This window comes from Taudactylus pleione, unplaced genomic scaffold, assembly GCF_031769625.1.
Source record: "Taudactylus pleione unplaced genomic scaffold, aTauple2 ptg000360l, whole genome shotgun sequence".
NCBI lineage: Eukaryota > Metazoa > Chordata > Amphibia > Anura > Myobatrachidae > Taudactylus > Taudactylus pleione.
The window spans coordinates 181,698-209,395 of NW_028284761.1; the positions used below are offsets into that span (position 1 = coordinate 181,698).

At 47.3% G+C, this 27,698-nt stretch overlaps 1 protein-coding gene across 1 annotated transcript in view; it reads left to right on the forward strand.

The window, feature by feature from the left end:
* Positions 1–3,148: 3,148 nt before the first annotated feature.
* Positions 3,149–27,698, forward strand: part of RAD21 (RAD21 cohesin complex component) — a 46,177-nt gene continuing 21,627 nt past the window's right edge. The window contains exons 1-3 of the mRNA XM_088444372.1: positions 3,149–3,303; positions 25,309–25,474; positions 25,589–25,718. Coding sequence (XP_088300498.1) covers positions 25,331–25,474; positions 25,589–25,718 — 274 coding nt within the window. The 5' untranslated portion in view covers positions 3,149–3,303; positions 25,309–25,330. The remainder of the gene's footprint in view (positions 3,304–25,308; positions 25,475–25,588; positions 25,719–27,698) is intronic.

Genomic DNA, 27,698 nt, shown 5'->3' on the forward strand with positions numbered 1-27,698 from the left:
CCGCCCCCGTGATCGTGGACCCCCGCTACCCCCCCTCCCCCCCCCCTCCCTTCATTACACTTATCTGCGTCCTCCTGGCCTCCGGTGGTCTTCTCCGGGCTTCCCGATCAGGTGATCTCCCATACTGCACTGGGGCCCGATCACCTGATGACCGGGCCCCAGTGCATTGTGGGAGACCAGCTGACCGGAGAGGAGCCATCACCGGAGGCCCGATCACCGGTCCCTGGATTCAGGTAAGTGAAAAAAAAAATGTTTCATTTTTTTTTTCTTTTTTTCACAGTAATCAGCTTGCGGTCTGTTTAGACCACACAGCTGATTACTGGTACCGGCTCCCGTCTCTGCTCTCACTGTTAGAGCAGAGTGGGAGGCCGGTAACCGGGGGAGACCCTGGATAACGCCACCTCCAGGTGGCGTTATTATCACAGGGCTTCCCCCGGTATTTTTTTACAATTTATTTTTAGTAACTTGCACACAGATCACATTTCCCATTACAATTATGGGAAATGCGATCTGCTTTACTAAAAATAAGTGATACTAGGGGTTGGAGTAGAATTTTACTAATTCTACTCCAATTGCCCTGTAATAAATACAGGTGAAACTAAAATAATGTGAAAAGGGTGTGAAAACACCCTTTTTCACTTTATTTTAGTAAAAATAATGTTAATAAATAGAGCCCTAAGTCCTCTAATTGCGGCCAAACTCAGGTTTGGCTAGACCTACCCAGAGGCGCGGAGTCTAACTCACTTGGTGGTTTTCTCTAGTGACCCCTCCAGACGGGATTTGGTTTTCGCAGCACCACGTGAGCAAGTCGCGGCACTCTGAACAGGTACCTGGGAGTGACAGAAGACCATAACAAATAAGAAGTACTAGAAACACTGGGAAAGGATAATCCAGATAAAGGGTTACACAGGGAAGCACTGGGAGGAGCCTCGGAGCTGCACTTAGGATACACTGGAGCTCTTGACATAAATTTGTAAAGGTCCAATTACACAGGAGTGATAGTACATGGAGATGTGCTTGAGCTGCACCGGAGGTGTAGGTATATAAACTGCCAGTTATGGTGACCATATAGTTATGGCTGCTGGTCAGCCTCCTTTAAGGTCCCTGTGATTCTGATTTTTTCAACAGAGTATGACGCTCCATGGAGATAGGAGGTGATTTAATGTTATTATGACCTGGCTGTTTTTGTTTTGTCCAGTTGAACACTGAGATTATGTTGTACCCAATTTCCACTTTTCATCTATGAATGGTCTTATTATCAAGGTCTTGAGAAAGGTTCAGTATAAGAACCGAAACGTCGACCAGACCCGTCCATGATGGACAAGTCTTTGATGGCATTTATATCTATCTTATTGTGATGTTCGATTGTGAATAAATATATTATTGTTACAATTGGCGAGTGCATCCTTCCCCAAGTGGAAACAAGTGTACTATTTAGGGGCCATTTGGTCCTTGGAAGCACCCCGAAGACGTCTCTACATTGTTGAGAGTGCAGGACCTCTGAGATGTGTATATATATATATATATATATATATATATTTCATACCCTCCAACTATACCATTTTAGCCGGTACAGTACCATTTATTAATGGTCTGTACCGGCAACAGGGGCTGTACCGTTTTGTACCGGGTGGGTGCAATCACCCAATTTCTTAAGCAGCGCTGCTGGAACACAGGACTCCCGCAGCGCTGCTGAGTGACAGACGGCTATTCTCAGTCCTCCTCTAAAGTTTACCCTGACCGTCGCTAGCGCCTGTATATAGAACTTGCAGTATAACACTTATACTGCAAGTTTTAAACCAGCAAGCGCCGATGCCTCCAGCCCCGTGGTCACGCCCCTTTATCTGTGACCACACCCCTTTATAAGTGGCCACACCCCATGTACCGGGTTCTTACTCTAAAATGTTGAAGGGTATGATATATATATGATATATATATATATATATATATATATATATATATCATACCCTCCAACATTTTGGTGTAAAAACTCGGTACATGGGGCGTGGCCACATATAAAGGGGCGTGATCACAGATAAAGGGGCGTGCCCACGGGGCTGGAGGCCCCTTTGTATAGGCTTACCATATCATCCCTTTAAATCCTCATGGATTGCACAAGTTCTAAGGCTCATTAAAACCAGGTGAAATCCAGGCTTGAAGTCAGCCAGCCACAGAACCTGTGTAATTCATGAGTGTCACGGTTTATAAGGATAGTATGGTAAGCCTATATCATACCTCCCAACATGACCCTCTCCAGGAGGGACACAAGGCTCTGGTCCTGGACTTCCCTGGTAATCTATGATTGGTGGAGGCTCCAGAGGCGGGGCTGCAGCACAGTCCAAAATTCAAATAGGGGAGTCACACCAACTGCCAGTGAGTCCCAGCCAGTGATGTTTGGCAGTGTGTGAGATGACAGTTGGTGTGGCTCCCCTATTTGAATTTTGAACTGTGCTGCAGCCCCGCCTCTCACCAGGGAAGTCCAGGACCAGAGCATTGTGTCCCTCCTGGAGCGGGTCATGTTGGGAGGTATGCTATATAGCATACCTCCCAACTGTCCCGCTTCCAGCGGGACAGTCCCGTTTTTCTGGGACTGTCCCGCCCGCGGTGGGGGGGAAGTTGGGGAGAGCACACCAGCTGCTCTGCCTAGCAGAGCAGCGAGTGTGCAGAAGGTGAACAGATGCCGTGCGCATCGCACGGCATCTGTTCACTAGCGTAGGGAGAGCCTGGGGGGCTGCCCAGCATCTCGGAGAGTGCTGGGCACGCCCCCTATAGTGATGAAAACGGGGGGAAGCCGCGAGGCCAGTTTTCAGTTGGCTCCACCCCCTTTTTAAAAGCCACACCCCTCCTTCAGCTGTTGAAATGTTGGGAGGTATGTATATAGATCTATATCTATATATCTGTGCCAAAATATAGAACATAAATGAGATAGAGAAAATCATTACTATGTATGTTGGGAGACTCTGCAGGAGAATAGTTTAACTCTGCACGTAGGCACAATCAATATCTCCATATTTGTTTTTCCTCTACCAATATGGCGCCTTATCCCTGACACCGTACGCCGCACGACGTCACACGCAGGATGGGCGCTCTCTCCAACGGACCTCCCATCTCTATGGTGACCCCCCTCCGGCCTGTGGTATTTCATCAGTAAACATCCTGCTGGTTTAAACGAGCGGTTTGGGCGGCCGGAAGGGGCGCGGCCGCCATCTTGTTTGTTTTAGTGGCGCTGGCGGCGAGAGAGGAGAGGAGAGAGGGCCACGGAGCGGCGGCGGCCTCAGCAGGGACCGGACCCAGCACACGGAGGTAAGCGGCCGTTGTCAGTGTGTGAGGCGTGCGGACTCGTCCCGGCGGCGGCCAGCGTTCACCAGCCAACCAACCCCGGGGAAGGGGGGGGCTCCAACATGGCGGAGGCCGCGTTCCGCACCCTGGCCTGTCATGGGGGGGCCTCCCCCCAGCATGGGGATGGCGGGGGTCTGGCTGGGGCTCGGTCTCTGCACTGACCTGACACTTCTTTACTTCCCACTATTGTGTAACTACAAGTCCCAGCATGCCTCCCTGTTGGTCGCCAGATAACGGCGTGCTGGGACTTGTAGTTCCCCAGCGGCTTTCTGGTTATGTCTATATATATATATATATATGTTTTTGTGTAATATATATAATTTTTATGTTTTCTATGCAAGTAGCAAGTTACTGCTGCATCCGATTTTCTCCCTGAGCATTTCCATCTTCTAGGTGTTTGTCCAATGTCAGATACTGTTATGTTGGTCACTGGCCCCTGTCTGGTTCTTTTGAGGCGATTCAGCGGGCGTTTGGGAGCTTGAATTGAATAGCGCCAGGAATGACCTCCCCCGAGCTATTCAATTCAGCGCCCGACTAAGTATTTCTTCTAGGATGCGAGCAGAAATCCGACAAAGGTACAGGCACGATGCTCTCTTCTGCCCTTAGTGCGGCGGAACCAGCATTATACCAGGAAGTTTAGTCTGAGAATGCCCGTTCTCGTGACTAAATGCCAAGCGTTCCCCAACCTAACAGCGCGCAGAGCTGAATATGGGAGCTCCTTCCCGGTGCTATTCAATTTGCGTTAAATTGAATCGGATTGAGCACATTGCACCTAATTTTCATGAATCGCGCTCCCGCACCTCTAGCAGTTAATTTGTAAACTGGCGTTCTGGGGAATTGTGGAAATATCTGCGCGTTAATTATGCAATGTACGACTGAGGCGAGGGGAAGTGGGGGAATCGCCCTGCACCACCTAAACGTGCCAAATAACAGCAGAACGGTATCAGTAGGTGGTTAGTGGCCTTAAGTAAAGCATTGGATGTTCTTAAATGTTTGGATTTATAAACATATTTTTAAATTTTTTTTAGTAATGGTGGCATACTGGTAGACCGCAAGTGCTTTTCAGCAAATTAAAGTCTGTACAGTATTTTGGTGTACATAACATTGTATTTTTAATGTCCTTTTTCAGTGTTTTAAGATAAGTTTGCAAAATGTTGGGAAAACCTTTTAACTCTCAAATGCAGTTTTCAATGCACTTCCTGTAAATGCACCCGCGCGTTCCTGTCCCACAGCACTTGCACCCGCGCGTTCCTGTCCCACAGCACTTGCACCCGCGCGTTCCTGTCCCACAGCACTTGCACCCGCGCGTTCCTGTCCCACAGCACTTGCACCCGCGCGTTCCTGTCCCACAGCACTTGCACCCGCGCGTTCCTGTCCCACAGCACTTGCACCCGCGCGTTCCTGTCCCACAGCACTTGCACCCGCGCGTTCCTGTCCCACAGCACTTGCACCCGCGCGTTCCTGTCCCACAGCACTTGCACCCGCGCGTTCCTGTCCCACAGCACTTGCACCCGCGCGTTCCTGTCCCACAGCACTTGCACCCGCATTTTTGAGAAATTCGCCTGAAAACTGTCTTGTCAGTATTAGCCATATTGGGGGTGATTCAATTCAATGCGAATTGCATAGTGCTGGGAGCGAGCTCCAGGAGCTATTCACTTCAGTGCGCTGTGTGGCCAGAGAATGCCGGTAATCGCGCCTTAACAAGGGTTTTAAGGCTCGGTAACCGGCATTTTTTTAACCAAAGTGCCGGACGCGCAGCTGCTAGCGCAGCGCTATGCAGAAAAACAGCCGCGCACCCGGAACTTTTGTCAGATTTCTCTTGTCATCCACAGGGGTGTGTGAGAAGAAACCCTTAGTGCGCCCAAACAGCGCGATGTATTGAATAGCTTCGGGAGTCCCTCCCATCGCTATTAGCGCATTGAATTTAATTCCCTCCATTGTGCTGTATCGATGCCTTCACGTGACTGATTATTCATTGGCAGAGGTGTACCAGAGGTTCTGCCCCATGTCCTGACATTTGTAACTTAAAAAAATATATATCCCTGCCATGTCACATGCTCAGGGGGGTGCAAGGGGAAAAATGTTATATATTTTTATTTATTTTTCCTGTGAAACTTGTCTTGGAGGTTGGAATTAAATTGGGAGATTGTGATTAAAATAGCTTTTTTTTACTGCAAAAATCACATCGCCGAACTAACTTTTCGGGACATCAAGCTCAAGTGAATCGCCCCCTTGAGTATTCAAAATACATTGACTCTATGGGGATGTGCTGTTCTGGAATGGCCTATCGCATAGAATTGCACTTTGTTTTTCTTATTTAGTTGCTGTCCATCATTCGAAAAGTTGGTGAGTGGCATCTGATTTAAAGGTCTCTTCTGTGGTGACAACGGAGCTTAAAAGTGTTGTGGAGCTTTCGTTGCTATGATTTGAGCCTTGTCTAGATCGCTGTTGGTTGTGTGAGGGTTAAGTTTGGCTAGGGAAAAACCATATAAAATGATTGAAACTCCCCCACATTGTTTTTTTTTTTTAATTTAGACTGTGGGGGCTATTCAATTGTTTTATAGGGCGCCCGACAAAGAAATGAAATTGTTGCTCGGTGCGTGTAGCTGCGGTTACACTTCTGCTTGCAGCCTCCCAGAGCCCAGCTGTTAGGGTGCCCAAAGCAGGACTTCAGGCGGGGTTAGCTGCTATACACGGTTTAACTCCTTTTTTGGGGTCGGCGTAAGGGTGCCAAAGGGAGTAACAATTGAATTGCTCTGTGGGGTGCCCAAAAAATAATGGTCAACCCTCCCTCACCAGGCCCCTGGTGTAAACTACACACTGACTATTGGCAGATGCCTGTGATTGGTGAGTGATCCCTCACACTGATACTATACTATTAGTGTAACTGCTGTGATCTCTTTGCATTATTTACTGGATATTGGTAGTCGTGTTGCAATGTAGTTCTCCTTTTGGTTTGTTTGTTTTTGTTTTTTTGGTATCAGATACTGGAGAGATTTATTGCCCAATGGTCAGAGGTGTGTTTGTTATCTATACAAGAATGAACTATTGTGTTTTTGCTTCACACTAATTATCCTCCCAAACTATTATTTTGGATGCACATTACCACTAACTTAACAATGTGATCATTCTTAAGGGTGAATTCAATAGTTTTTTTTTATTATTATTCTATTCAACGCGATGTAAATAGCGCCGGGAGTTATCTCCCGGAGATATTCAATACACCGCGCTGCCAAATCCGACTAATGATTTCTTCTCTGATCCCTCCGGGGATGCGAGCAGAAATCCGACAAAAGTCCCGGCGTGAGGCCGTTTTCTGCCCTTCGCGCCTGGAAAACAGCCTCACGCTGGGAAGTTAGATCGAGGAATGCCCGTTATCGCGCCTAAACACCCTGTTTAAGGCACGAAAATGAGCCTTTCCCAGTCCTAACATCGCGATGAATTGAATAGCTCCGGGAGCTATCTCTCGGTGCTATTTACATCGCGTTGAATAGAATCGTGCCCTTTAACTAATAAGCGTTTGATGGATCAATTCAATTGTTGCTCTGCTCCTGAGTTGGTGAGCCCTGACCAGGAATTTAGATGGGTTTAGCTGCTTGATGGGGCTAAACCCAGTGTTTTTGGGTGCAACATGCAGAAAGTCATGGGCGCCCAAAATAATTGAATGTTGCACCCCAGTCTCTTCACATTTTAGATGAAACAACGGGCGTGAAAAACAATTAAATTAAAGTTAGTTAGTGTGTGTATGTATATATATGTATGTGTGTGTGTGTGTGTGTGTGTATATATATATATATATATATATATATATATATATATATATATATACAATCTATATCTCTCATTACACACATTGTGTTTTTTTTTATTTCCAGATTTATATGTAACTTGATGTTTCATTCTTTTTATTCTTGACAGATTTTATTTTTTATTTTATTTTTTAAATTGCACCATGCATTCCATTTAGCACTTGTGCCAACCACAAGTCGTTCACACCACTTGCATAAGTTTGCTGCTTGTACTGATATAGTGCAACTTAAAGCTTTGTTATGAGTTATGTGAGGACTTAAAGGTGGGAAATAGTTTCTTTTGCGGCTGCAGTTTCGGTCTAAGCCACGGTGACGGGAGCTATTCAGTTGTTTGTGCCTCTCAACTGGAGTGCCACAGGTGGACATGTGGCCATTGCTTATCGTTGATGTTGCACCCAAATGCACTGGGATTAACAGTGTAAATTAGCTAAACCTGTGTAAACTACTGGGTTTGCTGCTCAAACGGTAGTCTGGCTCCCCAAAAGCCTGGCTTAGGGTGGATTTGTGCTCGCTGCCTAAAGATGGCCACACACTAGACCAACTTACATCCAACCAGCCAACTTGTTGATTGGTTGGAATGAAAATCTGGTAACATATGGGAGTAAATGATGATCAGCAATTTGCTCCTAAATGCCAGAAAACAGATGAAAATGGTAATTAGACAAGTTTGTTAAATGTTTGATCTAAACTATTTGTTCAAACAACAGTTTTTGTCCATTTTCCAGCGTTTGGGAGAAAATTGCTGATTGTCGTTTGCTTTCATCCCTTACCAGATTTTCATTCCAACCAACCAACTAGTTGGCTGGTTGGACAGATAACCTTTAGATGTGTGGCCAGCTTAAGGAGAGTGCAAACAAAAATGAGTGCACATGGCACTCGCAAGTGAAAAAACAATCCCCTCACCCCCCCTTAGAATAATTTGTTTTGTGCTTAAGGTATTTTGTATATAAACATAATTTCAGAAAAGTATTGTCCGAACTGTTTTCACTAGTGTCTAAAGGTTCCTACACACCTAGCGATTTTTTTTTTTTTTTTACATATATTTTTTTTTCTTTTACACGATCTGCCCGATTTTGACGCATCGGAATGACAGATCGTGTAAAATATGTCCTAATCGTGAGTCTCCACTCATGATCACGATGCCGATACGCTTCCCAGCTGGTCGTACATCGCATCTTCAGATCTGCCGTGCTGTAGGGCAGGTTTGCCGATCTGGGACACGACTCTCTGGGAAAAGAAAGGATGCACGATAAATCGTCTGTCACATCGGCCACTGTTTACACCAAATCGTGTGCAGGACTGCCGGGGAGAGTTTCAAGGGAAATCGTACACTATGTTGGATCGTGAGCACATCGCCAAGTGTATGGGCACCTTAACTTATAAAGGGCTGATTATCTTGAATCCCCACTGGCAGGAGGGTTGTGCACTTACTTAGGGTCATGCCTTATTATGTGCTTTATTGTGCCTGACACAGGGTAGTATAACAGTGCAGTAAATCCCTGTGTGTAGGACATGAGTACAGTTTCTTTGCCTGCACTGTAATATGTTTTACTCTGGACGTGTTCTCACCCTAATTGGGTTGTTTGGCTCTTGATATGTATATTCTCTACATTAGACTGCACCCCCCCTAATAAAGCCAATGCCCCTGTGTTATACAAAGGCCAGATCATGCAGTCAGGCTTTGTTTACTGTAATGTTTACACATCCTGATTGACTGAAATTACTTTGAGTGTTTAGTCGATGAAGCTGTGGTTTCTTGTGAAATTGGAGTATTCATAAATTATCTGATTCATTGCAAAGTAGCTGCTGCAGTAGTTCATTTGTCAATAGCAAAAAGTTAACTTGCAGAACGCCACCAAATGGTGGACCCCTTTCTTATGTTTTAAACACAGGTTAAAGAATATTATTGCCCCCCCCATATTACACAGCACTTTATAGAGCATATGGGATAGATGTACTAAGCCTTTGAGAAAGTACCAACCAATCAGCTCCTGTAATTTTTTTTTCAAGCACAGCCTGTAAAGTGAGTTAGGAGCTGATTGGGTGGTGCTTTTTTTCTTTCCACTTGATGTCTAGCCAAGGCTTAGTACAGCTATCCCTATTAAACTGTTCACATCTGTCCCTAACCTGGTATGGTCAATACACATGGTCAGATCTGTCAGATGAATGGTTTTTACCAATGATTTGAACGATTTCAGACAGTATTAAAATGAATGAAATCGTCAATCTGACTGCAAACGCATCAGATGTCAGATATCGTTATCCAGCATCAGATATGAACGATTTTTAAAATCGTAATCGTTCAGATCTGACACAAAATCTGACCGTGTGTATGCACCATTAATTTAAATTCCTTACCACATACAATGTGATCACAAAATACGCACTATAGACTGTGGGACTCCGTTTTTTGTTTTTTTTAAATGACCGGGTACTGCATGATGCGTTGTGTGCGAGTCGCAGCAGCCGGGTGAATGACAACCCTTCTGTCCAATGCCAGTGAAAGCCCCTAACCCTCTCCTTGGCCCACAGTACTGTGCTATCTTCTGTCTGCACTCTCTTCCCACCCCCACCCCCTCTATACCCCATCAGCCCTCAGTTTAGAAGAATGTGCCATAGGAGCTGGTCACTCAGGACAGAGTTCCAGCATCTTGCTTTTAATTTTTATTTTCTTATTTTAACTTTTACATAGGCAATCTGTCTACAGGGACCCTTCGCCACCTATCCAAAGGTTGGGGTCTGGGTCCCTGGTGCCCTGACTCATCAGGCAGGAGTGCACAGGGCTTCTATTAAAAGCCTCTGACAGCTCCCCTCTCCCGCAGCATGAGAGCCACTGGGAGTGCGCAGGGCTTCTCCCAAAACCCCCTGACAGCTCCCCTCCGCAGCTGACAGGGAGTATGGAGAAAACAGTTACCCTGCATGATTCTCTGCTCAGTAACCTGTGGCCAGACGGCTGCACTGAGCCCTTCTGCTGCTCTCTACTATTGCCCACTGCCTCTAGGAAGCAGTGGGTGTTTATGCTATGGCGCTAGTGGCAGTTGGAAACGAGCGGCTGCTTGAATATAGCCCCGGGAGCTCACAGGCTGTAGGAAACAGCGCTGCTTCAGCTCCCACACGTGTTTCTCCTCCATCCACTAGGGGACACTGGAGGCTAAAGACAGTGGGGTATAGACGGTGCTAAGTGGAGTCAGGGCACTTTACGTTTCAAGAAGTGTGACTAGCTCCTCCCCCTCTATACCCCCCTCCAAGCCTCAGTCTAAGTTTGTGCCCGAGTGGAGCTGGGTGTGTAGCTACACGTCTCAAGGTTTTTTAATTGAAAGAGCGCTGCTGCGCTGATGTTAGAAGATTACATTGAGGACAGACAGGCAGTAGCTGCACTGCCTGTCTACAACGATGGAGCTGCCAGGGGGACCCACTCGCAAGTGCATGCACTTCGCCTGGGCTCCCCAACTGCTTAGACACTGTCTATAATACAGGGGGTTCCATATGCCACTGCATGCAGCGCGCAGACGGTCCCCCACCAGTCACACTGCCGCTGGCAGCATATGTAGTTTGGTGAGTAGACCCTGACTCCCCCGAGTAGCGGGGTAGCCAGGTTATTGCATTAATGGCGGTGTTATAGCAGCTATGCTGCTCCAGAGTGGTCAGACAGCTAAAGACAAAGCACTCAAGGCGCTGTAATATACCTAGCGGTCACATTAACACAGCCAGGAGACAAAGCCCGCTCAAGGCTCTCACATTAAAGGTAATATACCCGGCAAGGTGCTGTAATAAGCTGCTCAGTCTATGGGAGCAGCAACACAAGCCCAAGCGATCAGAATACTCAGTCTATGGGAGCAGCAAGTACAATTGCTTTTCGAGTTTCTGTAAAGCTGGATTAGGTTGGAGAACATCTGGAGAAACGTTCTGATGTTCTGGCGGTTAATATCTTTTTTTCTCTTGTTCATAGATATAGCAGGTTTAGCGTTGTCGATGTTCCTGAGACTGTCTTTTTAAGACTTTATGATCGCTTCTTGGCCTTTTGGTTAAGATCAAGTGTAGTAACGCCCCCTATCTGGGGGCCATATATAACTGCGACCTGTCAGGTGAAATTCAAACTGCTGTAAATCATTTCAATAGCGGATAGTGTATTACTTGCAGTGGATATAGAGTTAACTCTTATATTCTATCTGCGGCTCCTCCTAAAAGTTCTTTCTCAGGACTCTGGCCTAGGTCCTTTAGTGCTCTAGGTTGCCCCGACCTCCAGAAACACGTCCTGTGACAGTCGCAACAACACTACTTAGCCTAGTGCTTGCTGGTTTCCTCTCACCTGGGGGTCCCAAGAGTGGGAGCGTGTCTTATGGACTTTAGTAGTTAAGACGGAATTTGGTATGGACGCTTGGGTCCGGGTTTTTCATCTCTTGAGATACAAGTTTGACTTATTAGTCTTCTCCTCTGCCTTGGTTTTTTACCACTAGTTTGTAACACAGGTATTGTTTTACTGTGAACTATACACTAGTTCTACCTAAGAGTGCTGGTCCAGATTCCCAAACCGAGGAAAAAGGGTTTACTCTGGAATCTTTGGGGTTTTTGAAGTCGGACGGATCGGTCAGACCTTCTCCGATTTTGACATATCTCAATCTATTCTTAAGCATAGCGTCCCTTCCCTCGCGGAGTGCGGTACTAGACATGATATCTCTGGATATTCTCATTTAGCCCCCAGGATATTCAGGGCTGTGATGAAGTCTCTCTGTCGTTTACAGGGAATCACTATCATCTGCAGGATCTTCTGCTGAAGGCCCATTCCAGGGTCCTATCACAGAGTGACTTTCAGCAGTCTTATTCGTCATGGGGGGATTCTGAATTTTTCCCAAGTCTCATTCACCAGCAAAGATGCTCAGGGACACCTTAGGTCAGTGAGTGTTCCTCCATCAAAGAAAGCCACTTACATTCAGGAGATGGTGAGGAGGGTCTTTTGATATAGTTTATTTTCGGTGCATGTTTCCATTAGCCTCCATAGGAAGATGGTTACAGTATTCAAGGCTTTTCCTTTATAGACTTTCACTGCTGGACGTTTCAGCTTCACCTCCTCTCTGTGGACAGAATACCATCTTTTCCTTCCCCTAGGGTAAGTTTAAGTTCCAGAACTCTGATATCTATTCTGCTAATATGCGATCCATGGCCACTGCCTCTGAGGAGAACTTCTCTTTTACAGGGTCCTTTAGTCTATCCAGACTTAAAGCGGCTACGTTTCTGGGCGTGGTTGTTAAACTGGCCATCTTAGGGATGTTAAGAGATCCAAAGAGTAGTTCTTCTAAAAAAAAAAAAAATGAACACCTTTTTGGGATCTTTATATTTCAGGGTCTGAACGTAGAGGGGCTTCTTCCTTCAATATTCAATATCTAGCCAGATTTTTGCTTGTTATGCAAGCTATTTTCTCCACACGGGTTCTCTGAAAATTCAGTTTCAGCTCTGACTGTTTTTCTTCCAGAAGTAGCTGGGAGGTACAGCCTCTTCTTCATGGTGTGATTCGGTTTCATTCACCCTTTATTCCTCCTACGGCTCCATGGGATTTGGATCTTGTACTTTCCTTCTTGCAGTCTCCTCTGTTCGCACCTCGGGAGTAGGTGAATTTACAATACCTTTGTGGAAGGTAATGCTTCTACTCGCCCGCTCTCAGCTGGGAGGATGTCAAAATACTTGGAGTTCTATCCTGTTGTCCTCCGGACTTGGTTTTTCACAAGAATAGTGCATAATTACTTACAACAATGGACTTTCTTCCAAGGGTATTTTTGGCTTTCCAGGTTAACAAACACTTGCGGTAATGGTTCTTCCACCAGATTCACCTTCATTCTAGTCCCTTATCTGATGTTTTTTTTGTATTCTGTGGACAGGACAGCAGCCATTTGTACAACAGTCACACTATTTGTTTGATAGGATGCGGTTCATCTTGGCTAGCCAGCATCAACACATTCGCTGGCCGGCTGGAGTTGTCTGACCCTCAGACAGGCGGATATGGTATCACCTAGGGAGCCTCCGGCTTTTTTTTTTCTCTTACAGAGCATTCTTCTCGCTCAATCGGTTCCTTGTGGGGTTTCCATGGAATTTCTTTGTGGAGCGGTTTTTTGGTCTGGCCGGCATGTCTTTATTATTTTTGACTGACAGGTTTGCGGCCTCTGCAACGCAGTATGGCCTGTTTTTTCCGGGGTTCTCATCGCTTCCCGCCCGTTACAGGAGCTCTGGGACTTCCCCACTGTCTTTAGCCTCCAGTGTCCCCTAATGGATGAAGGAGAAAAGAGGATTTTGGTACTTACCGATAAATCCCTTTCTCCGGTACCATAGGGGACACTGGACGCCTACCCTGCGTTGTTCCTTCTGGCCAGGGTCGGGATCATTTTATGTTTTGACTTGGAGAACAGTTTTAGGTCTCTGGTTGTGTTAGGTTTTTTTCTACTTCAGGGTCCATAGGGGGTCCACAGGGTTGACCTTGGGGTATAGGTTGGGAACCAAATCCGGGCACCACGCAGTTAAAGCTTTTAGCTCCCAGGATGCACTGGGTCCACTCTCCCTATAACCCCACCCCCAAGCCAGAGGCACCTCAGTTTAAGTTGGTGCCCGGCCGGAGTCGGGTCACCGTTAGCGCAGGGGGAGCTGATTAGCAGCCCCTAAGCTTATTTTATTTTTTTAGGGACAAAGTTTTTTCCATGGACTTTGGACTCTTCAGAGCGGCAGCGTCGGACTGTCCATAGGACGTCTAAGCTGCCGCTCCGTCACCCCGCTGGCGCTGAGACGCCAGTACAGATCTGGGGATCTCAGCGGGACCCCAGAGTCTGTACTAGCCGGACTCTGTGGGCGCCCAGGACTGCTGCCGGATCCACGGGGAGCAGGTAAGGTCGCGGATCACCGCTTGCGGTGATCCGCGCATTCAAATGCAGTCCTGTGCCTCCGGTCTCAGGGGACAGACCGGAGGCGCCGGCAGTGGCGGCGGGCCCCCCATACCCCGTGTGTCCACTAGACCACCTGGGACTTAACGATCGGTGCAGGGAGCCGGCGTCCCGGGGGTTAATAGCCGGCCAGGGGAGGCAGCCTTCCCTGTTACAGCGGCTCCTCCCCTCAGCTCAGCGCGCCTTTCAGTATCCATAGTCTGGCGTCGCTGAGCTGCTTCCTCCGCGGGCCACGCTTCTTCTGAGGTCTCCAGCGGCCATTTTATCTCTGTGGTGCAGCAGAAATCTCTGGGGATGGCAGTGAGTCCAGTCCCCCTGCGTACCTCACCATCAGGTCAGTGCACACAGCACTGTAGCCTTCCCAGACACTGAATCTGGGCAGTTGAATGCAGTGTAATAGTGCAGTATATTATATGACATGTTTATGTATATATGTATATATCTGCATTGTATGTGACTTATGCTAGTGCTGACTGTACTTTATTCTCTCACCTGTCAGTGTATATCTATCCCTTTTCTTTATCTGCCCTAATACAGCTGTACTTAGGGTGGTTCTGAGACCTCACATTTATATACTCGTTAATATTTGTGAGGTTTGTCACATACTGTTGCGTGCTGCACGTTGCCACATTTTAGTTGGAACTGTGTGTTGCATACGCTGAAAATGGGTCCCTGCGGCTAATTTTGGCATCAGTCAGGACCAGTATAGCGCTGCTTAATATTTCCGCCAAGATTGGTCAGATATGTCTGACCAGGAGATAGAGCGTTATACTGCACCCATTTTTACTATCCTGCAAGTCATGTGCTGCAGGTGTTAGTGCGGAGGATTTGACTCATAAAGGGTTCTGTATGTGGCGTCATCTGGTGCTGGCCTCTTTCACGACCCCCTTGGGCGGTTTGTTTTCTCGGGATCCTCTCAATTGCGGATCGCCGGGCGGGCCCCATTGTTGTACCTCACTTGGGGTTACTTCACCATACTGCCCTTTTCATCTCAGGGTATCTCGCAGCTTCTTGCACTCTTCCCCTGTGACACAGACTACCGCTCCCTGCAGGGGTTTTTCGCAGTATATGAATTCCCCCTGGTGCCACAATAGTCTGTCATTCCCCTTGCAGGGATTACCACAACAGCCACCCTGGGTGGATGTCGTTTTCTACGAAACGCTAATCGGCGTGGTTGACGCCCTGTGGTTACTTCCCAGTTGGCTCTGCCGTGAACTGGGTACTGTTCGGGGCTCTTTCCCTCTTACACGGGGGGAAGCCTATTTCAGGTATTATTATCCCTGCTTTAGGGCTGGTAGCAGGTCCATTCTGGTTAGAGTGAATGTTGACCTGCACCTGTATCATACACCCTCAGTATTGCGTGCCTTCGGGTTCCCTGTTGCTGACTAGCGGGTGGATCGCATAGCGGTACTCTGGCTGTTGCCAGATAGGAGGTGTTACAACAGTGTTTGGCCTCCTGTCCCAAATTCCCTGAGGGTCATCACGAGCCCCTCCTGGGGGGGATGGGCGTGTTACTCGTCTGATTACAGACGTTACTACGCCTCCCATTCCTGCGTGGTCGGATTCTTCGGATCCGTAGGTGGTAACTCTGCCTGAAATCAGTATACTTGCTTTCAGGAGTTGTTACCCATCCTACCATGGCTATAGCATGGTTGGTTAATACTATTGCATATTGGGTTGATGCATTTGTAACGTTTTTTTCCCCTCCAACACGTCGGGGGTTCAAATGTATTTGGTCGCTCACGTAATATATGCTGTTGTCATAGGTGGAAATGCCTATATTGGATACCAGTCTCCTAACTTTCAGAGTTCCGGCTGCGACTGTATCCTCCGTAATACCCTATGGCTGCGCTCTGGGAATGCAGAGGTGCAGATACCATCTTTAGGGTTGATATTGTTTGGTCCTGACCTTGACAAGATTGTAGTAACATTGGCAGTATTACTAACGACAAGTTTACCGCTTTCAGCTATGCCCACTACAAGGCCTCAGACTAAGTCTGTTAAGTCTTTTTTGTCCTCTGGGTCAGCCTAAAGGTCTGTTTCTTCGTAGACTGTCGGCATCTACAAGGGCCGACATATCCAGTACCGAGCAGGCCTGGACTGCCAGCCGATCCTGCTTCTGAACCTACGGATATCTCTTCAGCCTGACGGGACAGGCCTACAACTGGGAGATACCGATTTTCTCAGTTCGCCCGGTATTAGTGTCAAGTTGCCGCGGCTACGTGGGTAGGAGGGTACGCCCTCTTTACAAGGGCCTTACAGATCCAGAAAGCTATGCAGTTGTTGCGGTAAGCGGAGCTAATTAGGCCATCCCCACTATCTCAGTGAGGGACTGGTTGTTCTGCTTTCTTTCTGGTGCGGTGGCTGAATGGTCCTCTTTGGCCTATTCTCTGTCTCAATTCCCTGAACCAGTTCCTAAAGCTACCTGGGCTCAGGAGGAAATCCCTATGCTCCATCATACGATGTTTGGAACCTGGGGACTTTATGGTATCACTGGATATACAGGACGCGTGCCTACGGGTACTTACAGAGACCTTTCCTCAGCATGGGCTGAGGTTTGCTGTATCACAGCAACACTTACAATTTTTCGGGCTCTGCCTGTTGGGACTGTCCTCAGCCCCACAGGGGTTTACCAGCGTTTTGGATTTTCTGACAGTTCTTCTGTTCAGTATATCCCAATGCTCCTGTACCTGGACGGCCTCCTGCTCTTAGCGGGATCACCGGGGTACTTTACGGCCAGGTCAGGATGACTGTGGCTTCTTCAGGGTGCAGACGTTTAATCAACGGGGAAAAAGTCCTCCCTGCATCCCTCTCTGGGTATTCTTCATCTAGGATCCCTGCTGGATTCTCAGAATCTGAGAATTCTTCTGGCGTAAGACGGAATCTCCTCTCTTCCATTAGGAGTACATGGTTGTCTGCGCAGTCGACAGATGTCTTTACACTCTGGGATGCATGGTGGAATGGGCTCAGTTCCATTCCAGGCCTTTCCATAATTGGCTCATCTCCAGATGGAATGAGTTTTTTCTGTCGGATAACTGTTCAAACGATGATGCTCTCTCCGGAGGCAAGTCGGTCCCTGTCCGGGTGGCTATGGCCATCTCGTCCAGGGTTTTCTTTGCTATGGACAGTGTCTGGATCGAATCCTTTTCAGTGCAGTTGGACGTCTGTCGATTCCACCCTGTCAATTAACTTACTCTGGCATAACTCTTGTTTCCCGGTGAACCTGAAAAGGTTCAGTCCGACAGGGTCAGGACAGTGGCTTCCTTTTTAGCAACACTGTTCGTTGGGTGGCAATGACAGGTATGTCACATATTCGGACATAGTCCGAGGGTCTCCTCCCGACCATCTCGGCAGCGTTCATTTCAGGAGCTCTCCATTGGGAAGCGGGAGTCCTCAGCCGTCACGACGTGCATCCCGGGGACTAGTCTCTTCCCCAAGAGAGGTTTCATCTCCTGGTGAGCAGGGGGGGCCCCCCTGAGGTGACCCTCATGGCCTTCTGACTTTATCACACTATGGTGTTACAGTTCAGCTTTGGGGATTCTGAAGCAACCTTCAGCGACTCTTTGTCGGTGAAGTGGTCCTTCCACTTTGTGTACCTGTGTTCTCCGGTCTCCCTTCTTCCTCAAGGTCTTTGGAAGTGTTTTCAATCGAGACGGAGATGCTTTCCTGCTGTGGTGGCTCCTGATTGCCCCAGATGTCAGGGGTACTTGGATCTTCGGAGTCTCTACATCGATACTCCATCCCTGATGCTTCACTGCCCGGACCTGTTGTCTCAGGGTCTTTGGTTTTGCCTTGGACCTGGGTCGTTTGTCTTTGACTGTGTCCTTACAGTGGTCTTACGGCTTCCCTGGCTTTGTCATCGTTGGAATGATTAGAGCACATGGATCAGCTTTTGCTGGGACCTACCACAAACTGTGGCAGCCATAAATCTTATGGTATTGTACCTGTCGATACAATCCTCCGGTGTCCAGGATTTCCAGATATTCTGGCATTCCTTCCGGCTGGCTTGGGTTTCACACTTGGCCTGGTCTTCCTGACAGTGCGGATCTCTACACTGTCAGTATGGTTAAGATATGGAATTGCTCCACTCTGGTATCCAGTTCATCCTTTGGAGTGTTTTCTTGATTATGCCTCCATTTGTCCTCCCTAGGGACTCCTGGGGAGTAAGTAGTGGTTCTTCGTTACCTCCGGGGACAGTCAATGGAACCGCTGGTTGTGATAGCCATTACATGGTCTATTGCTTAGGCTCTCTCTTTCTCTCAGGGTGTTTATATCAACCAGGAGAGTGTCTGAATTGGGAGCGTTCTCATGTGGCTCCCTCTTCTGGAGGGCATCATGTCAGGGTGGGAGTTGCTCTCGCCCTGTGTTGCTTCTTAGTGGTTTTCAGGTTCCATATTATTCTGGAACTTATGGTACGGCCATTCTGTCCCCAGTCCTCTCGGCTGGTGTGGCCTCATTGACTGTGGTCTGGCCTCTTTGGATTTTTGTGATCCGTTCAGGTTCCTTACGGAAATCGGACTCCTTATTGGTGGTCTGAGATTTCTGGTTTTCACAGGAAAGGATGGCCGGCCTATAACCAAATGTTGGCAGGATGGCCTCGTAGGTCTTCCTCAGGGGCCTACCCATGGGTAGGCCTTCCTGTTGTTGATGCTTGTTTTTTCTCGGGCCATGTGTGCGGCTCGCTGTGGCGCCTCGGCTGTTTTACCTTACTAGGTGGCCACGTGGTCTTCTGTCCACACCTTTTTAAGGTTCTAGGCATTGGTTTCCTTTGCCTCTCAGGATGCTTCCTTTTTGGCGACGGATTCTCCTCTCAGCACAGGAGCGTCCCCACCCTTGGTTGAACTGCTTTGGGACATCCCCAAGGTCAACCCTGTGGACCCCCTATGGACCCTGAAGTAGAAAACAAGAGATATGGTAAGAACTTACCTTTGTTATCTCTGTTTCTACGAAGTCCATAGGGTCCACAGGGCGCCCGCCCTGACGCACCTGGCTTCATATGGGCTGTGTGGCTGGTCACCGGTTTTCCGTCTCCCATTTCGGTGAGTATGGTTATTGAGTGTTCCAGTTTTCTCTCTCTTTTTCTCTCCTCCTCCGGCCTTTGGCTACTTACAAACTGAGGTGCCTCTGGCTTGGGGGTGGGGTTATAGGGAGAGTGGACCCAGTGCATCCTGGGAGCTAAAAGCTTTAACTGCGTGGTGCCCGGATTTGGTTCCCAACCTATACCCCAAGGTCAACCCTGTGGACCCTATGGACTTCGTAGAAACAGAGATAACAAAGGTAAGTTCTTACCATATCTCTTGTTTTTTCAACCTTTTCTTTTCTGTATACTTGCTTCGCCTCCTCCTTATCGGTAAGTACCAAAATCCTGTTTTCCCCGTCCCATGTCGAGAGCTTCGCTACGGCGGCTCTCAACACTGTTGGCATTGGGAGCGCACAGGCTGTAGGGAACGGCACTGCTGCGGCTCCCACAGGCGCTCCCCTGTCCCCCACCAAGAGCTTCACTACTGCGGCTCTCAATACTTTTCCCCCACTGCTTCTAGGACATGGAAGCAGTGGGAGTGTATGCTGGTAAAGCAAACAATTCGTTTCCAGATTCAGAGACGTTTCGACTTCAATCCGTTTTCTTCATCTCTGCTAGAAAAGCGGGAAGCCCTTCCACTAGTGGATGCACCCAGTTCTCGGTTATCAAAGGACGCTTCAGGTCCCAGGTGCAACGTCTATTATGGACCCTTTGGATCGTAAGTTAGAAACTACACTCTGGTCTGTGTACTGGAGCACAATTCAGACCAACAATTAGGTTAACAATGCTGTAGCTGCTGTGCGGTGCAGTTCATAATGGGTCTGGACTCCGTTGCTTTTAGAGCAGAGTTACGATTCCTAGCCGCACAGTGAATCGGAGGTGTACCTGGGAGAGGCTTCCATGGATATCGGCCAAATCGGCTCACGTACATCTGCTTCTGCTATTGCAGCCTGCAGAGCTATCTGGCTGCGCTCTTGGCAGGCGGATGCATAATCCAAAGGGGCGGTAAAAGTCTGCAATTCACTGGAGATATGCCTTTTGGTCCAGTACTGGACCAATGGATATCCCCAGCAACAGGGGGTAAGTTGTTTTTTTTTGTTTTGTTTTGTTTTTTCCTCCCTTCAACTGCCCCGCCATCCAGAAGGACTTCCACTGCTCCCAAGTCTTTCCTTTCGTGCCCCCTCAACCCTTTCGTGGTGGAGCCTAGGGTGCTTCCACGCACGCTAGGGTTAGCAGAAGTAGAGGTCGCCAACAGACTGTAGCACATTGACAGTTGAAAATAGGTAGCGTGATGGTCTCAGTCCCACTTGGGATCTCCTACGGCAGGAGCTCAATTACTGACTTTTCAAAAGGTTTTTATCCAGGTCGGACAGGTCTGTCAGGCCTATCATGAGCTTCAAGTTTTTAATCCAGTATCTGATTGTTCATCGCTTTAAGAGTCGATTCACTCAGTCCTGCGAACTTGGAACCGGTGGAGTCTGTAATTTCTCTGGATATCAAAGATCCATATCTACATGTCCCACTTTGGGAGCTGGAACAAGCTTTCCTGCGTCTTCCGATATTATCAGTTTCAGGTATTGCCGTTCGGTATATCTTTGGCACCCCGTGTCTTCACCAAGGTCATGTCTGTCATAATTGCACACCTTCAGACATCAGCTGTGACAATAATGCCTTACTTAGTCGACCTGTTGATCTAGACCCTATTGGAAACTCTTCTCTGGGACCATGCTTTGCTAACATACAAGACTGACGCAGCACAAAGTCTACAGTTTTCTGGGGGTGATCCTGTATACAAGATTCCAGCAGGTGTTCCTACAGGAAGACAAGGCCCAGGACATTCGGCTACTAGTTCAACTAGTTCTCAGCCCGAAGGTGGTGTATTTACTTATTTATCTTCGCCTCTTGGGAAGAAAATAGCTGCCTTTGAGGTGGTACAATTTGGAGTTCCAGCCGTACCTCCTGACACAGCGGTCAGGGTCTCACCTACTCCTACATCGGATGATACGGTTGGCCTCGACAACCAGGGTGTCTCCTCTGGTGGATGCAACCTAACTCTTGGCCGATTGAAGATTCGGACTGAGGGATTGGATAATCGTGACAGACGCCAGTCTATGAGGATAGGGTGCGGTAGTCCTAATCTGTCAGTTTCAGGGCCGTTGGTCTCCACAGGAAAGACTGTGGATGAATGTGTTTGATATAATCGAGGGCCCTCGATTATATCAGTTGACAGGGTGAAACTCATGGTTGCATGGCTATGCAAGAAATTACTCTGCTTCTCCGGTGGGCCGAGAGTCAGTCAGTGATCCTGTCTGCGGTGTTCTTTCTGGAAGTGGACAACTGGGAAGCAGATTATCTTTCTCCAGATCTCCACTCTGGAGAATGGATTCTTCATCGACTTATTCCAAGCCTTGAAATGTCGTTGGGGTCGGCCTCCGGTGGCCCTCGTGGCATCTCGATTAAACATCGGCTACCAAGATGTGTGTCCAGAACTTGGAATATGGCTGCAGAGGCAGTGGACGCGCTCAGTTCCATGGACCTACAACATGGTTTACCGATTTCCTATAATTCCACTACTTCCTCTTAGCAGACGTCTAGTGGCCCCTACTACTTCATCCGGACCGTCTGCAACCGGGTCCTTTTCGTTCACCCCCACCTAACGCAGCTGTGTTTAATGGGGTGGCTGTTAAGGGCGTTATCTTGAGATGCAGGGCCATCCAAGAATGTTATCCTTACTATGCTTCGCGCCAGCAAACCGGTTAGGGCATTTGGCGGTCTTATGTAGCATGCTGTGACAGTTGGGACCTTCCGTTTAGGATTTGTTTCTTTTAAAGTGCAGATATCTGCCCCCTCTATTTTCTTTCAACGCAAATTGGCCCTCATACCTGGGCTGTGGACTTTTCTTCTGGGAGTGTTATGGGTGTAGCCACCTTTTTGTTCCACCTACAGCTCCCTGGGACTTAAATTTGGTCTATACTTTCCTTCAGCCTTTGAACCTCTTGCTGGGGTGACTATCAAGTATTTGTTTTGGCAGACTGTTCTCCTTCTGGCATTGGCTTTAGTCCGTCGGAGTTGGGGGGGCCCTGTCTTTGTAAGACCAATACCTTTTTTTTTTTTTTTTATTCTTTCATGATGACAAGGTGGAGCTCAGGACGCATGCCGTTTTCCTAAGGTGGTGTCTGCTTTCCACATAAATCAACCTATTGTGGTGCCTTCCTTGGTTGGGGACTCCGGAGTATCCTCCACTCTGGATGTTGTTGGAGCACTCAGTGTCTGTGTGGCTCGGACAGTGTCTTCCCGTAAAACTGATTCGTTTTTTGTTCTGTATGATGCTGTTCGGAGGAGTTGACCAAAGTCCAAATACACGTTGGCGAGGTGGATTCAACTGACGATACGTCAGGCTTATGTCAGCAGCAAGGGGCCACCTCCTCCGTCTGTTTTCTGCACATTCCACATGCTCTGTGGGTACGTCATGGGCTGCACGCCAGTGGTGCCTCCACCATGCAACTGTGCCATGCGGCTACTTGGTCCTCGGTACATACCATTTGTGATGTATGGGTTTTGACACATTTGCGGCTTCTGCTTCACAATTTGGCCGCCTTGTTTTGCAGGTTCCTCAGCGCTCCAGCCCATGTGGGAAAACTTTGGGATGTCCCCAGTGTCATAGCTTCCAGTTTCTCCTAGTGGATAAAAGAGAGAATGGTGTTTTTTTTGGGGGGGGGTCTATAGAGGGGGAGGAGCTAGTCGTGTCTTTTGATGCACTTACGGACATTCCGGGCAGACACCAAGCGCCGCGGTGACTGCGAATGTATGCCGTGTGAATGCGCCCGGCATCCATTACCGGCGGTGACCGCTGCTCTGACGTTTCCCCACCCGCAGGACACTGCGGCCCACGGGTGGAGGACAGAACTCGCAGGGCGCCGCGCTGGAGGGCAGGGTCCTTTCTAACCTTCAGGAATGGGGCAAGGCGCGGCGCCTTGCTGAAACAGCCTAGCGGGAACGCTACTATGGAATCGGAGAAAGGGCTTTATCGGTAAGTACCAAAATCCTGTTTTGGTTAATAGAAGCCTTCACTCTCCCAACCAAGACATGCACACATCCCTGGAACACTGCTCAGCCCAGATCCTGCCTCCAGTCACACTAGTGTTCCTGCTAGGCTGTCCAATTTTAAAGGGGCGAAATGCATCCTGCGCCTTTCCCACCTGTGGGCCACAGTGTCCCTCGGTGTGGAAAAGTTGCTGTGACCGATCTCTGCCGGGTGATGGGCCCCTGACAGCAATTCAATTGTTGCTGCGTTCGGGCGCACATAGCCACGGTTAGACACGTTTCTGCTCACAGCCTCCCGAGGTGGCGAGCAAAAATGAGTGATAAATCGGCTGTTTGGACTCCCAAAGCAGGACTTTTGACTGGGTTAGCTATTATACGTGGCTAGTCCCCATGCTTTTGGGTGCGCATGGACATCCAAACGGGGCAACAATTGAATTGCTCCACTGGGCTCCAAAAAAACAATTGACTCTCCACTTTAGACTGTAAAAGCCTTCCTATATTCTTTGCTTAGCGGTTAGTAATATACTTTGCTTTAGAAGAAAGGCCCCTTTCTAGATCAGGTCTAACTCCTCTCCCCCCCCCCCCCAGTCTGCATATTCCCTTACCTGGCGTTTATATTAACTACTTATCAATGTGTCCTGCTATAGTGGTAAGCAAGATTATATGAGTGTTGTACAGCTGCTAAACTAAATCAGCATCTAGCAACTGGAATGACACCTGAACACACCATGTATGAATAAGAGATGAGTAAATATTGTAAAGTAGGAATGGGGAATATTCATAGGGATTCAGTAAGGCAAACATTGCCAGCTTGCTTGTATAAGACGTTAATGAAGCGTTGTAAAAAAAAGTTTTGTTGGTGACAAATACAGTTTCTCGAAGTTTGCATCTATGATTAACGTCTACACCATATAACACTGGTTCCTGAGGTATTTTCATGTAGTAATATTGAACTTGGTTGCACTGTATTCATCTTCCAATTTAAATTCCTAATTGCTATATTACCACATGTGTATAGAACACATGCTATGTATCTCTGATAAAGGACACTAACCTCAATTTAGCTTTATTAATGTGCTATGTGCAGTATAGTAAATGAGTGTGGCCTGTTATGTTCTCTCTGGATAAATGCACTTGGTGTGAGTAAGTTTGCACACATTGGCTGTGAGTGTTCCTCAGACATTGCCAAGTAGTGATGCAGATAAACTATTTACACCCTTTGCCAGAGCATGTGCTGAAAGCCTTTCAAAATCCTATATCCATAGCTTTTTGCACCTGTTTTGGTGGGTACACACCTGACAGATATATCTGCAGATCATGTTCCAGCCACCTCCCCGGGGCTGCCGCTGTGTGTGTGATCGGTTTGCAGACTGCCTGTACGCACTTGATGATGGACAGATATGTCTGCAAACCTTTGTCCATCGGCTGTGCAGCACAGCCAATGCGATATGTCTGAATGACGTAGTTCACAGACATATCGTTGGTACACACTGGCCGACGGGCAGCAGATATATTGGCCGATAAATTGATCGGCCAATATATCAGTGTCCAGATTTTGATGAGCAAAAAACAGGGACCGGTTTGCCCTTTAACCAAAATAAAGGAATCACACTTGCATCCCCTTTACCGCCCCACTTCATGTGTTAGATCCATGCAGTGTTCACTCCAGGGTGACCAGCGGGCAAGGTGCCGTGCAGGAGAAGGGTCACTGTTCTGCATGCACTGTAGATGCACACTCTCCCGAAAAGAGGGTGCGGTCACTCTGGGAAGGGCGTGTCTTCATGTCACTCCGCCTTTCTCGTCAGTCTAGTGTGCGTACCCAACACTTTTGGAGATGCTGGGCTGCCCCCAAGCTCACACCTCACATTCACCGTTCGTGAGCGCTAAACCTCAACTTGTCCCACACGCGGGACACTACAACCCGTGGGTTGTCACGGCTGTGGGCAGGCTGTTTCAATGGGGTGCTGCCATAAGGGCAGGGCATTTTTTTTTATTTTTTTTTTCATTTTAAAATTGGATAGGCTGTGGCGCCCTGCTGAAACGGCCGAATGAGAACACAACCTATGTAACTACCTTTTACTGAACATGCTTTATTAGTATATATCCCTTGTATGTAATTTAAAATGTTTCAAATTTTAAAAAAGCATAACTCGCGTCTTTCTCTGTCCTACAGGTTATTAAACTAGCGCTGAAAAATGTTCTACGCACACTTTGTTCTGAGCAAGAGGGGGCCGCTGGCCAAAATCTGGCTGGCGGCCCACTGGGACAAGAAGCTGACAAAAGCCCATGTGTTTGAGTGCAACTTGGAGAGCAGTGTGGAAAGCATAATCTCCCCTAAGGTATGTAGTTACCTATTGGTCACACACAGTTGTTTCCTTTATTACATTAGAACATTTCCTGATGTTTTTCAGACCTCTACTTTAAATTATAACCAGTCCTGATCTTCGTCCTAGGTGAAGATGGCTCTTCGTACTTCCGGGCATCTCCTCCTGGGTGTGGTAAGGATCTACCACAGGAAAGCAAAGTACCTTCTAGCTGACTGTAATGAAGCTTTTATTAAAATAAAAATGGCTTTCCGGCCTGGTAAGTATAGTGGCTATACAGCATCTGCGGCTCTGATTTATGTCCAGTGTTCTCCCCAGGCTGTTTTTTGCGGGTGCACCACCCGGCACTTTAGAGCTTGCAAGTGGGGAACAGTATCTGGGAGCTGTATAAAAAGGACCAGATCCTACAGACTTTGTGAAAAAGCTGCAATTAGACGACTGGGCCTCTAATAAGAAGAGGAGAATTACTATATAAAATGTCATTTCAAGTTTAAATCATTATAAGGTCAGGGTTTAAAACATTTTATTATCTTACGGAAGCCCCCACCCGGCTACTTCTTGATGCCACCCGGCTGGAAACATTTTCCGGGGAGAACACCGATGTCACAGGAAATCATTACATTAAATAGTAGATTCCCGGGTCACAGTGGAATGACCACTGTACTGTTTGTCGCCTCAGCAACCCGCCCCTGTAAAATGTCATTTTGTTATCTTGTCTAAACAGCAATCTGAACGTAGTGCCTACTTGTGTGCGATAAGATCCAGCAGCCGAATGATCCTTTCAAATATTTAGACTTCAATTTGTGAAGAGATTTTATCTTGGTGGCTAATATATTTCAAGGCAGCATAATCCTTGGTTTAGATCAGGAAATGCACAAATAGCTGGTTCCGTGACTCCCAACCTTTTGACATGGCACTGGTGCAAGTGCCTCTTGTTATAGAATTGTGTGTATATACAATGTGTGTGTGTTAAAATTAAAAAAAAAACCCTGAATCTAAATTTTACTTCTATTTCCAATTGATAGAACAGTGTAGATCACTGCATATATTTACCAGTTAATATTTGAGTCGCCAATTATTGTAAGCCAAGGTTTTCAGGATTTGACTAGTCAGATTGTATTTAATGTGATTTGACTAAATTGTCGAATTTATGACCTGAAACATAAGTGAAAAGATAGGCAGAGTTGTTTGCACCATAAACAGTAAATTTTTCCAGCAGACTACAATGTAAAAGAATCTCCTTACTTCACAAGATGGTAAGTAGAATGTTTTCTTGTAAGGGAGAAATGATTCTTAAGTCACTGAAGACGTACTTACACACTAATTCATCGATGTTCAACTACATGTAAAATGTATACATTATACCCGAGGTTCCCAAACGCGGTCCTCAAGGCTCCCCAACAGTTCAGGTTTTAGAGAGATCCATGGTTGAGCACAGGTGTTAACTCAAATTGAGGTACTAATTAAGTCACCTGTGGTCAACCAAGGATATCTCTAAAACCTGAACTGATGGGGGGAGCCTTGAGGACCACGTTTGGGAACCTCTGCATTATGCAATATAATTTGATTAGCCCTTGTGAGTTTGAATCGCACTTTAAATTTTCTAATAGAATCCCTTTAAATTCATGTTGACCTTTCCACCATCAATATTCCCCCTATCTGGTGGTGTGTTCTAGGTCAATTATCCAGAGTGGAGCACCTGAAGTTATCAAACAAAGGTAAACTTGAGGAGACCAGCACACCACCTAGACCAGGGTTTCCCAACCACGGTCCTCAAGGCACACTAACAGTCCTGGTTTGAAGTATAGCCATACTTGAGCACATGTGACTTAATTAGTACCTCAGTTGTTTTGATATAACCATCAGTGCATAAGCATGGATATCACTAAAACCAGGACTGTTAGTGTGCCTTGAGGACCGAGGTTGGGAATCACTGACCTAGACTATATTTAAATCATTTTGCATATAGACTATCAAAGTGCCATCATGTAGAAAAAGCCAGTAAACGGCAATTATACTCATCCATATGATGTGGATAAGAATTAGCAGCACATGGCCATACGACGACCCGGTTTGGTATTTACATAACCTTCATCAGGGGTCAGCTGGACTTCGGGGGGGTTTTTTTGGTTGGTTCTTCTGGCCCCTGAGTGTATGGTGGTTGTTTTTGTCTCTTTCCTCTCTGGCTTGGTTATTCTTAGCTGGTGGGGTTTAGAGGGGTAGGATCCAACGCCAATTC